Source organism: Polyodon spathula, chromosome 16, assembly GCF_017654505.1.
Source record: "Polyodon spathula isolate WHYD16114869_AA chromosome 16, ASM1765450v1, whole genome shotgun sequence".
In the NCBI taxonomy this organism is placed as follows: Eukaryota; Metazoa; Chordata; class Actinopteri; order Acipenseriformes; family Polyodontidae; genus Polyodon; species Polyodon spathula.
Window position 1 is genome coordinate 23,062,468 of NC_054549.1, and position 13,124 is coordinate 23,075,591.

The 13,124-nt window shown below is 39.2% G+C and overlaps 1 protein-coding gene across 4 annotated transcripts; it reads left to right on the plus strand.

Annotated features, from left to right (window-relative positions):
* The first annotated feature begins 4 nt into the window (after positions 1-4).
* On the plus strand, positions 5-12,445 carry ccdc115 (coiled-coil domain containing 115). 4 transcript variants are annotated; one of them, XM_041273790.1, is made up of 6 exons: positions 5-628; positions 2,976-3,079; positions 3,649-3,761; positions 3,885-4,085; positions 5,154-5,314; positions 12,362-12,445. In XM_041273790.1, the coding sequence occupies exons 1-5, from the start codon at positions 512-514 to the stop codon at positions 5,267-5,269; spliced, it is 651 nt and encodes a 216-aa protein (XP_041129724.1). In that variant the 5' UTR covers positions 5-511; the 3' UTR covers positions 5,270-5,314; positions 12,362-12,445. The 4 variants fall into 4 exon arrangements, with proteins under 4 accessions (XP_041129724.1, XP_041129725.1, XP_041129723.1 ...); XM_041273791.1 differs by lacking the exon at positions 12,362-12,445 and adding an exon at positions 8,857-9,591; XM_041273789.1 differs by lacking the exon at positions 12,362-12,445 and having other exon boundaries at positions 5,154-5,480.
* The last annotated feature ends 679 nt before the right edge of the window (positions 12,446-13,124 follow it).

The following is a 13,124-nucleotide window of genomic DNA, read 5'->3' on the forward strand; positions in this document are numbered from 1 at the left end:
CAGCTGCAGACGTTGTCGTGTGACTCAAGAGGAACTACAAACAAATATGGACGTGTTGTGCCGACATCAGACTCGAAACATTTCAACTTTATTGTTATAAATGAAATGTTAAGAATTTCAGAAGACGAAAGAGCGGCGATAAGGAGACTGGAAAGATCAGTGTAAAAACGTTTATAGAAAGCGGGGTTGTGTTCATGTTTATTTCGTGTTTAGTGTACAAGGTTAAGTTACGGTCGCGTCTAAAAATTTAATACACTTTTAATAAAACAAATACAATCTAGACGATACATTACAGAAATATTCTAGTTTTGTTTTTGTTTTAATACGGATAAGTATCGAACATACGAAAACAGATTAAATTACTACTGAACATTATTCTCTTTAAAACTGTGTGTTTACGTACATTTTTGTAGTAAAACTTACAGATTTACAGTCAAAAGCACGTCAGCCTGTCCGTCAATTCATCCAGTACTTGTTTCCCGGCCCGTTCGAGTTCAGTCCAAGCAGTAAAATGGGTCTTGAGGTCGGAGAGGTCTCGGTTCGACTGGACGGGCTGCTGCTTCGTTTCATGGACCAAATGGAAAATCTTCAAGAGAAAAGAATCATGCTCAATTCTCTCATCGAGGCTGTAAGTGTTAAACGAAATCCGGGGTATATTAATACATTATATTGGGTCTATGGAGTTTGATATGTATTTATTTGTATTATTCGGTGCTGGTTTATAACTAGCTGAATGAACACAAAACCACTTTATGGCTTAGAACTTGGTTTCAGGAGACCAGGGGAGACTTGGAGTTTGATGCAGCAACTTCAAACTAGGTCTCCTGGAACCAGGTTTCAGTTAGAAAGGCCAAGAGAGAAATAGAAATGAACATTGCTAAGGGAGCTAAAACCAATTCCAAAATGTTTTTCCAATATTACAACAGCAAGCGAACATTCAAAGAGGAGATTAAATGTTTAAGAGATACAAATGGCGAAATCGTAGATGAAGAAAAAAAAAAAGCAAATATATTAAATGATTACTTTTCACAAGTTTTTACAAAGGAAGATACTGACAACATGCCCCACATGTCATCCAGTTCCTATCCAGTTTTAAATAACTTTAGCATAACTGAGGCAGAAGTGTTAAAGGGACTAGGAGCTCTTAAAATAAACAAATCCCCTGGGCCGGATGAGATCCTCCCAGTAGTACTCAAAGAAATGAAAGAAGTAATTTACAAACCGCTAACCAAGATCATGCAGCAGTCTCTTGACACAGGGGTGGTACCGACAGACTGGAAAATTGCAAACGTAATACCGATCCGCAAAAAGGGAAACAAAACTGAACCAGGTAACTACAGACCAGTAAGCCTGACTTCTATTATATGCAAACTTATGGAAACTATAATAAGATCCAAAATGGAAAATTACCTATATGGTAACAGGGTCCTGGGAGACAGTCAGCATGGCTTTAGGAAAGGGAGATCGTGTCTAACTAACTTTGCTTGATTTTTTTGAGGATGCAACATCGATAATGGATAATTGCAAAGCATATAACATGGTTTATTTAGATTTCCAGAAAGCTTTTGACAAAGTCCCGCACAAAAGATTAATTCTCAAACTGAACGCAGTTGGGATTCAAGGAAACACATGTACATGGATTAGGGAGTGGTTAACATGTAGAAAACAGAAAGTACTGATTAGAGGAAAAACCTCAGAATGGAGTGTGGTAACCAGCGGTGTACCACAGGGATCAGTATTAGGTCCTCTGCTATTCCTAATCTACATTAATGATTTAGATTCTGGTATAGTAAGCAAACTTGTTAAATTTGCAGACGACACAAAAGTAGGAGGAGTGGCAAACACTGTTGTAGCAGCAAAGGTCATTCAAAATGATCTAGACAAGATTCAGAACTGGGCAGACACATGGCAAATGACATTTAATAGAGAAAAGTGTAAGGTACTGCACGCAGGAAATAAAAATGTACATTATAAATATCATATGGGAGATACTGAAATTGGAGAAGGAATCTATGAAAAAGACCTAGGAGTTTTTGTTGACTCAGAAATGTCTTCATCTAGACAATGTGGGGAAGCTATAAAAAAGGCTAACAAGATGCTCGGATACATTGTGAAAAGTGTTGAATTTAAATCAAGGGAAGTAATGTTAAAACTGTACAATGCACTAGTAAGACCTCATCTTGAATATTGTGTTCAGTTCTGGTCACCTCGCTATAAAAAAGATATTGCTGCTCTAGAAAGAGTGCAAAGAAGAGCGATCAGAATTATTCCTGGCTTAAAAGGCATGTCATATGCAGACAGGCTAAAAGAATTGAATCTGTTCAGTCTTGAACAAAGAAGACTACGTGGCGACCTAATTCAAGCATTCAAAATTCTAAAAGGTATTGACGGTGTCGACCCAAGGGACTTTTTCAGCCTGAAAAAAGAAATAAGGACCAGGGGTCACAAATGGAGTTTAGACAAAGGGGCATTCAGAACAGAAAATAGGAGACACTTTTTTACACAGAGCATTGTGAGGGTCTGGAATCAACTCCCCAGTAATGTTGTTGAAGCTGACACCCTGGGATCCTTCAAGAAGCTGCTTGATGAGATTTTGGGATCAATAAGCTACTAACAACCAAACGAGCAAGATGGGCCGAATGGCCTCCTCTCGTTTTGTAAACTTTCTTATGTTTCAAAATGATGTTCCCCAAAATTTACTGTAAAAGCTGCATGTTCCACAACATACTTTTATTGCATGTGCTTGGTTGGCAGGTGCTTCCACAGCCAAGTCTAATAAATCACAGATTCACATGGCACAGCCAGAGAAATTATCGTTTTCTCTATAGGCCATTATGGAGATAGTGGTGAAAGGCTGGCATAAGATCCTTGAAGATTGAAGATTAATCAGTGTTTATTTTTATTACCCTTCTTGGAAGAGTGCAGTTTTGGTGCGCCCTTCAACGTTAAAAACAGTAAACCTTGTGTCTGTGCAGGGCTGGTTCTCGATGTCCAAAGCGCGCTATGCCATGGGGAACAAGTGCGTTTCTTCTCTGCAGTACGGCCACGAGATGGCGCCACTCGTCCGCCTTCACACAAGGTAAGGACAATTATAAGTGTTGTTCCCATTATTATTTATTTATTAGCAGACGCCCTTATCCAGGGCGACTTACAGTTGGAACTCCTGTCCATGGAATAGCCTGGACTCCTTGAGCCGGGCGACCTCCAGGCTCTAGAGCGCAATCTGCACTCCACGTGGAGCACCTTTACCAGATGCGCCACTCGGGAGTCCATAACAAAAGATATTTCAATGTAATATTTATTTAAAGCTAAAAAAAATTGTGATGAAACAGAATTTTCTCTACAGAAAATCTCACAGAAATCGTGACGGTGGTGAAAAATTTTTTCATGTATTTCATGCCTTTCATGTATTTTCTCTTGCGATCCACCTTGCTCGATTTAGAGGAGGCCACCGAACACTTATAAACATACAAGACAGTGGGCTGTATTCAGTGGATCTTAACACTGCTGGCATTTGAATAATGTTGCGTGTTTCAGTGTGGGCACATATTCACAAACCAAGGTTGTAAAAAGCTGGACCAGTGACTACCTGTGAATGTTCAATGGATTCATACATTCAGATTCCTCTTTACCACTCATTTGGGGCAGGGCTTTGGAGAAAGGGGAGGTGCAGTTCAGAACGGAACGGATGGAGCCCAAACCAGTGGAGAATTCCAAAGAGGAGCCGAAACAGGTTGAAGAGATCGGGCCAAAGGAGGAAGGTACTGATCCAGATAAGACAATGGGAGCAGGCAGCTATATACTGTACTGTAATATACTGTACTATAAAATAAGGGCTTCTGAGTGTTTACTGTAAGTTTATTTTTTTATTTCTTTCCCCATTGTAGGTGTAAGAAGGCGAAAGACAGTCAATAAAAAGACAGACCAGGAGGACCCTTTGGAGCCCAAAGATGTGCCTGACACCAAAGAGAAGACTGAGCCAGACAGGATGGTCAAGGGACAGATTTCCTCTCAGGACCCGTTGAAGTGGTTTGGCATTTTGGTGCCACAGAGTTTAAAACAGGCTCAGTCCAGCTTCAAACAAGGTAAGGTTAGCTTTGATTTGAAAGAGATTAGTGCTGCACAGATTGTTCGAATTGAGCTCGCCACAGAAACTGGGGACTGACCATCAGATGAGGTTGTTGCTGTTATTATTTATTTATTTATGTATTTATTTATTTATTTTTTACAATGGCAGCATTATAGTACTTGTGCAGGCATATCACTTTTTAGAAGTGATTTGTATGATAGATTTCAAAGCAGACGCACTTCAAACCCTCAGTGCTAATGTCTTTAGTCAAATTGCGTCATTATTTTGACGCAAAATATATATATACAGTATCTTCCCCAGTTTCAGGCGTGGATGTATGGTGCTGTTCTATGAATTATTATATGTTAAGTATAGGTACAATAAATAAATAGGTTGTTTTGACCAGTGCCAAACCTGACAAGGCTTCCTGGCAACCTGTAACACCAACAAATAAAGAAAACTAGTTTTATTCTCTGTAGATACACAGGTGTCTCTTTCACTCTCAGCTGTCCCAATCTGTCAAGCACATTTTTTAGGCACTGCTGCCATCTGCCTGTAAAAAAACAAAACTGCATACACTTTTACAGTACAGTTTTCTTATTTTTTCATTGAAGCACATTAAAAGGACGTGTTAAACTTTACAGATGCACATAAGCGCCTGCACGCTATTCCACATGGAAATCAAGGGACAAGCAGCTGGGTGGCTAATAACTCGTCAGATCTATTGTTGATAATGTTTATTAGATTAGTTAGATGATATTCAAACGCTAGCTTTCAAGACCCTCTGAGATCTCTTCACCTGGAAAGTGTTGGGTATTTTCAGAATTGTATTGCTCAAAAAATCTGATCATTTTTCTACTATGATGGAGAGACTTCCGAGGTCTTGAAAGCTAGTGTTTGTATATCACAGGTAATGTAATAAACAGTATTAACCCTTCAAATCTGTTATTGCTATCACCTTAACATCTTTTCTATAGAATATGTTCATAAAGTTACAACATCTCTAACATGTAATGTCGAGATCTGCAACTAACATTTGCCCAGTCTTACAGTGATTATCTCCTCTTTTCTTCCTCTATCCAAGTTATTGAACTGGCAGCTGAGATCGCAGCTCTCCAGACCCAGATAGAAGCTACAAGGGAAGAATTCAGGACCCAGCTGAAGAGCAAACAGCAGCTTCTGCAGGGGAGAGAATCTTAAGAGGCAAAACAAAAAGGAGACCTTGCTTCCACTGCCTGTCCCCAGGTAGAGCAGAGCCTGGCCGAGGTGTAGCTGGAGGCTGTATTTCTATATTTATTGAATATTCGTTTATTTTTCATTTTGGTATAAAAGTATCTGCCGAAACCACTGCATGAAACTGTAATTTAATTAACAGAGAGCATACATTAAAAATGAGGCCGCATTAAAATGACCTCTAACTGTAAGTTTACTTTTGTTTTTGTCCTGACGTATGTACTTTTTTGTTGTGTCCTATGAAATGAGTCTTGTTTCTCCGCATCTCGTGAAACACGGTTTAGTTTGTCTGTTTAGTTTTTCTCCGCCTTTACTGCCGTTCAGTCCCACCGGTCCATTGATCAAATCCCAAAACGACGTACAAGCTGTCATTTGCGTCGTTTCTCATTTGAATGCTGAATAGTTTTCCTGCCACTTTTTTTTATGTAAATTGAACCCATTTCCCCACTCAGGAAAACAGCAGAAAAGCGTTTCTTTTGATGCTGGAAAAAAAAAACTTTGGGACTAAAACGGACGAAGAGAGCGAGTTTCGGACTGTCAGAAGCCACTTTTGTTATTCAGGGCCTATGGGTCTATGCATACCGTATCACTTTGAGTTAACTCTGCAGCATTTATTCTAAATGGCTAAACGCAGCGGCCACGCTTATTCAAGGGTAGCGGTAATTCCTTTTACTGTGGTTTTTGAAAGGCGCAATTGTTTTCATTGCGGTTATTACGGTATTTGAGAGGCGTATATTGAAGTTTATTTCTGCGGATTGAATTTGATGAGGATGGCGAAGTAGTTTTACAACTTAGCTTTTAAGTTGAAAGCTGTTGAGCTGGCATATACCGGTATGCTCCAGTGTGTAATTGTATTATGAGATACATTTTCAAGATTATTGTAGTGTTTTACCATAGTATGTTTTGTATGCGTTTCTTTATTAAGTGCTGCATTTATTTGAGCTGGGGCAGGGGAAAAAAATGTACAGAGAGCGGCATTTATTACAAATGTGATATCCGAGTGTGGCGCTTATTGAAAGGCGACGGTAATTCAAAGTAACACGGACGTACGGTAAAGCAACTGTATAACAGCGGGTGTAGTTACTGTAAAAGCTGCAATTACAAAAGGCTTTTGGTGTTGGAGCCAAAAGTGGAAACAAAACCTCTCCTTGTGGTTTTAATGTATATAAGGGGTGTTGGTTTCTGTTTCATAAAAAAAAAAAAAAATAGATTTATTGGAGTTAATAAGAGTTAAGCTATTGTTTTTAAAACTGGTTAGCACTATCACAGGGTTTTAAAAGGGATTAAACTGTGAATCTGGTTCTAAGAGTCCTCTGGGCTATGTCTCCACCTAGTGGATAGCTGCTGCTATTGCACCAACAGAAGCCTACATATGATGCATGCTGTGGAACTTCCCTTTGATGCATGCATACATATGATGCTTGCGCTTAAGAACTAATAATAAATCAATATCTCAGATACTCAGATCTTTGTTTCTTAGTCGCAATGTTTCCAGTAAAGACTGGAGTAATGACACTGAAAACGTGACCATAAAACCTTTTTTTTTTTTTTTCTAAGTGACCTGGAAAGCCACAAACCACATCTCCAGTTACTGAGATATAAAAATAATGATCTAGCATGAGTCTAGAACTGAGGAACTGCTCCTGAATTCGTAGTCTAAGCACCTTGTATTTCTAACTGTAATAAGAACCATTCAAAATGATTTCAAACATCATATACAGGTAAGAGCTTTGTAAAAAATTACTACAATACAAGACGATTTAATTTGAATCAATTTACTCTTGAATATAGCAGCAAGGGTTTTAGCAGCATAATAATAATAATCATAATAATAATAATAATAATACCAAGACTTTTATTTATATATAGCGCTTTTTATAGTGGACCACCATCACAAAGCGCTTTACAGAGGTAGTAGGCTGTGAACTGTACATTATATAGGACATTGATTTAACATCTCACCCGCAGGATGGGGCACAAGGAGGTTAAATGACTTGCTCTGGATCACACATTGAGTCAGTCAGTGGCAGAGGTGAGATTTAAACTGGTGACCTGGTTACAAGCCCTGGACTTTGACCACTGGACCACACTGCCTTCTGTTATTATTTCTTATGTGCTTTATACAGAACCAAATTAAAGTTCTAAGAAGTCTTAAATACCAGTATTTTTTGTTTGTTGAGACAAGAACACACATTAAAACCATTCAATGATTTAGTTGTTTATTTCTGTTTTGGTTACATTTGTGTTAATTTTTTCTTTCTTTGACAAACTGGAGATGACGCTTTTGAGTAAAAGGTATTGTGAGTTTAATCTGTGTATGTATGAGGGCAGATGATACACGGGGCTGGACTTTTACCAGAATAATGAAGGCCAGGAGAAATCAATGGATAGAGTTTGTCAGTGAAAGTGTAACTGTGAGATCGGGTCTCCACATTGTAAAAGGAGAGCTGCCCTCCCTCATAATCCAGACACGCCCCCACCTTCCGAGGCTTCGGGTTCTTGGGAAGGTGGGTCACAGGGTTAGTCGCTGCACAGAAGTCATTGGTTTCATCATCCCATAGCATAGTCCAAAAACTCTTCTGGGGGTTCACAATGACATTCCCTTTCCTCTGAGATGACTCTCCGGTGACTCCTAGTCTCCAGCATATCTTCTCTCCCATGCCCACCTCCCACTAGGGTTTCCCTGAGGTGTAGCCCTCCTTGCCCAGGACAAAGACTTTGCTATCAAATCTCCTTGGCTTGTCAGAGAGAGCCTGTCGCTTATTTCCATGTCTGACATGCATGCCATCTTTAGACAAGATGAGAGAGAGCTGTGCTGTATCAGGGTCCAGGGTCACATCAACTGTGCGGCTATGGTGGTAATAAATTGTGACAACACAGTAAACTTGTCAGTAACATACATACTCATCCACAGGTGTAAACTCAGAGCTAAACACAAAGAAAGTAGACCTACATAATAATGAACTATTGATAACAATAAAGAATGTCCTTTCCAAGTTTTATAACAGAAACCTCTGCAATACTAGAAACGTCACCTGTTGTTTTAATTATTATTTTCCAAACTAAAGACCTTAAGAAAACTCAAAGCACCTCTTGTGCTTTTCTTAATAATAATTATAATGGCGTTCTAATTATTCAGCTTATTCAAGGCTGTATTAGAGAGAACGGTTATGTCATCTTCCAGAATCCCTGGTGGTCTTTGAGTCGAGACGCAGCTTTCCTCAGAGTCCAGAAAGAGACGTCTATGTTATCAAAGAGCTGCTGAGCAGCAGGAGGGGCGCAGACAGACTGGAAACCCTACAGGGGGATTGTGGAGAAAAGGATTTGTCAGCCAAGCTGCTCAAGGGCTGCAACACTGGACTGAGCAGCTGGGGAGGCCTTTCAATGTGTACAGGAAATAATCAGGGGGACCCCCAAATCTTGCACAAAGATCAGCAATGAAACTGAACAAAAGAGTTTACCATGCTTTGAGCTAAATAAATGCCATCATCCAATTTAGAACTCTTGTAATCACCTATTGCTGTCTTAACCTTTTTTCTTCCTCCCATCTCCAGACTATTATTTCTCCCTACACCCCCCTCTTGCCCCCCTCCACCACTGGAACTACAGCCTCTCCCTGACCATCCAAAAAGATTTGATCATTATGTCTGTGTCCTGGGCAAGGAGGGCTTCACTTCAGGGAGACGCTGCTGGGAAGTGGAATTGGGGGAGAGGATAAGCTGGAGACTGGGAGTCACCAGAGAGTCATCTCAGAGGAAGGGGTATTTCAGTGTGAACCCCCAGCAGGGTTTCTGGACCATGCTACGGGATGATGAAATAATTCTGTTCAGTTCTTCCACTGGTACAGAGACCCCCCTCCTGAGCCCCAAACCCCAGAAGGTGGGGATGTGTCTGGATTATGAGGGAGGGCAGCTCTCCTTTTACAATGTGGAGACCCAATCTCACATCTACACTTTCACTGAGAAACTCTATCCATTGATTTCTCCTGGTTACTCTGATGGTAAGATGTACCCATCATCTGCTCGCATACACAGATTAAATTCACCAATCCTTTTATTTTAAATTGTTGTCTCCATTTCTGATTGAAAGGAAAAAAATAAGTCACAGAAAGATAAATAACTGAAGATTCAGTTCTACTGGTTTGAACGTGTGTACTTTTTCTATAAATAAAAAAAGTGGTATTTAAGACTGACTTGCATGCATAAGTAATATTGTGCTGCTAAAACCCTTGCTATCATCTTAGTTACTTGATACAAATTATGTATTTGTTTCTCACTGTAGCCTTTGTCTGATGTCTGAAGTGATTTTGAATGGTTATTATAAATGATTCAATACTTCAATAAAACTTATGACATATGATATGAATGGTATAATATTATATATATATATATATATATATATATATATATATATATATATATATATATATATATTAATGTTTAAGGCCTAGGGTGTCCAATCACGGGTCTGTCCAATCACGGGTCTGGAGGGCCAATCCACTCCAGGAATAACAGCTACAATCGTAGAATTAACCACTTCAGGGTCTGAATCGAGTTTCAGTTAACCAATTTAAAAGGGTTGGAACGAAGACCAGGAGTGGAAGGGCAAACTTTGGCCACCCCTGTTTTATGAGTTCAGGAGCTGCTCTTCTGTTCCAGTTGCCTGCTGTAGACCAGTGTTTCCCAGCCCTGCTCCTGGAGGCACACCGTGTCTGCTGCTTTTGGTTCCAATGCAGTGCTCAGTAGCTCAACAAAGAGCTTGAAAATAACGGGAAAATGCCCAGTTAATCACTTTATTAGTTCAATGAAGGGTGCAATTGAGCGCTGCATTGGAAAGAAAACCAGCACACACGGTGTGCCGCCAGGAACAGGGTTGGGAAACACTGCTGGAGACTTCCGGAACACAAGCTAGATGATTATGCGTAAGCGCACTCCACTTACACAGGATCCTGTTAGAATGGAGTTCTGTTTACAATGTACTGAGGAGGCAGGTCTCTGACAAACAACATGGGGAATTACTCTGGTTAAAACCGAGTTGTTTCTCACTGTCTTTTAATGTGTAGTTTTCCTGTTCCACAGGCAGGTCTTTTGTGTTTAATATGTACAGTTTAATATATACAGTACCATTTAATACCGACAGTGTTTCACAGATAGATATTTTGCGTAAATAAGGTACATCCGGGACAATTGTGACGTCAGTCAGGAAAAACAGCACAGCCGTCTTGACTTAAAAACTAACAGTCCCACCTTCGCTGATGCAAGAAGGGAGGGCATTCCATAATTTAGGGTTCTGCATGAAAAGGCCCTTCCTCTCAGAGTCCAATTTGGATGATACACAGTCAGTAACTCCTGCAAATAATTAGGTGCTAATCCATTTAAGGCTTTATAGGTTAACAGCAAAATCTTAAAATATATTCTATACTGCAAAGGGAGCCAGTGTAAGGAGGCTACAACATGGGTAATATGTTCACTTTTCCTGGTTTTAGTCAGAATTCTAGTGATGACATTCTGAACGAGCTGTAAGACACTTGGGAAAGCTAGGGTTACCATACGACTCAATATACACTAGGACAGCGTAGGACATTTCAGGCTTTTCAGCTCACGCCCAATGCACCTGGTAAATGTAGTCCTGCTGTGAAAGGTACCCGAGACAGGTAAAACGTACCAGAATGCATTGCAGTGCGAGTTGAAAAGCCTGTACATGGAGTCATATGGTCACCCTAGGATACCAGAGAGAAACAAAAAGGTATGCATTAATATCTCAGCATCAGAAATCATTGGTCTAAGTTTGGCTACATTTCTCACTAGCATAAACTCTGTTTTAGCATAACTAGCATAACCTTTTCTGAATTTAGTATTAAATTATTCTGAAACATCTAACACTTGATGTCTGCAAGAGAAGCAGCAACTAATTCCCCAGCAGAAGTATTTCCTGGCTTTAGGGACAGATATAGCTGGGTATCTGCACAGCAGTAGAAGTTTACTCTGTGTGTGTGGATAACATCACCTAACGGTAGGATATATAATGAAAATAACAAAGGGCCTAGAATAGAACCCTGTGGAATGCCACAGACCTTTAAGATTTTGCCTCCCCAATATAGACGACCTGAAATCTATTGGAAAGGTAAGACTTGAGCCATATGTAAAACTATATCAACTATTATCTTATATTCAGTCACTCCTACCAAAGTGTCCTGGGATAGCTCAAATGACAGTAAACTCTGTAATGTTTCATATTGACTGCAGCTCAATTTACTGTACACTTCAGGTTATTCAACATTTTTGTGCTTCAAGATATAGCCATTGTTTAACTGCCCCCAGTGCAACAGCACTCCTCTGCTGAAACTTCAGTGTGTTAACCAACTTTCTTAGGGGTACTTCAGTCTTTTTACTCAGCAATTTGGTTCAAGTTAAATAAATTAAGTTTTTGAAAAGATAGAAGTAAACACTTCCAAATGTATCACTTAACTATTATTAAATGTACACTCTTAAGTTGCAGACAAAATTATTGGCACCATATGCTTATTATCCAAAATTCAAAGTGACAGATTAAGGACACACATTTAGTAAACGTTTTCACTTTAAAAAAATCAAAAGTAAAAATACAAAATGTCTAGTAATTTACAAATCTTGAAGAAAAAACAAAATGTATTTAATTTAAAGTATTATTTTATGACATGAGTATTGGCACCCCTGCTTTAGTATTCTGTGTGCCCTCCTTTTGCTTTCAGTACAGCTTTCAGCTTGTTTATAATAATTCTTGACCAGTATGTTACATTTTGTTCTTGAAATCTGGGCCAATTATGCCTTGGATATCATCTGCAGATACACTCAAAGATCTGGATTTGAAAGAGTAGGTATGTTGTGTATTGTTATTATGAAAAACACCAGAAAGTAGTTATAACAGAGGCTGTTAATATAAAAGAACCACAGGGTTCTGACTTTATAGAATCTGAATGCTATACATACAGTGCATGCAAGAAGTTTTTTTTTATTATTATTTTTGCATACTCTTAAGACTTAAAAACATCTGATGCTTTCCATTTTATTATCCTTCCAGAATGAATAAGCTGGAGCAACCTGGTGCTGACAAATGGCCACTTCATTATGTTTTTGCTGTAAATTTGACCCACTTAGAAACAAGCCAGATTCTTTTTCAGCTGGGTTCTGGAGCTCCTGTTTCATATGTTTTTATTACTATTTTATTTTTGAAGGTCAGTAATTAATTCAAACCACTTAGACACTTGAGCTCCGAACTGCTTTGCAATAAGGTTCTGGGTCTTGATTAGATCTGACCTTTTGCATTAGTTGTTTTGTGAAAACTTACCCCAGTTACTGTGACAAAGCAGTTGTACGTAATGGACAACACAGTGACAACTACATGGCCTTCTATGGCTGGCCATGAAGAGGGTCAGTCCAGCTCACGTTGACCAAGTAGAGGATGCTCGACCTGTTAATGTGTTCATGGCTTTCATCATTGAAACAGGTTTTGAAATGGTTAGGGCTGTATGGTAACAACATTTTCAATTACCGGCTAACGTTCATCTCTATAACCATCGTTTTGTTAAATAATGTGTTGTTTCGTTTTTGTCACTTTTTAAAAATAAAGTCATACCAATGTAGTCTCTCACCAAAAGAGGAGAGAGGGAGGGTCAAAGTAACTGTGTTGAAGTCATTTTCCATTTCCCAGTTTAATACATGGTACATAACACCCCGCCATATCCTCCGCCCAGCGTCCTCTATATACAACGTCTACAGAAAATAAGAGGAATAAAACATCTTGGGAGCTGTTGCAGGACCATTAATGATATTATAAATAATAC

Bases quoted from the DNA above. Each gene is read 5' to 3' on its own strand.
- ccdc115 (XM_041273790.1), top strand. From the start codon at position 512: ATGGGTCTTGAGGTCGGAGAGGTCTCGGTTCGACTGGACGGGCTGCTG. The intron at 3,762-3,884 runs GTACTGATCCAG...CTTTCCCCATTG, and splicing joins GATCGGGCCAAAGGAGGAAG to TAGGTGTAAGAAGGCGAAAG. The intron at 4,086-5,153 runs GTAAGGTTAGCT...CCTCTATCCAAG, and splicing joins TCAGTCCAGCTTCAAACAAG to TTATTGAACTGGCAGCTGAG.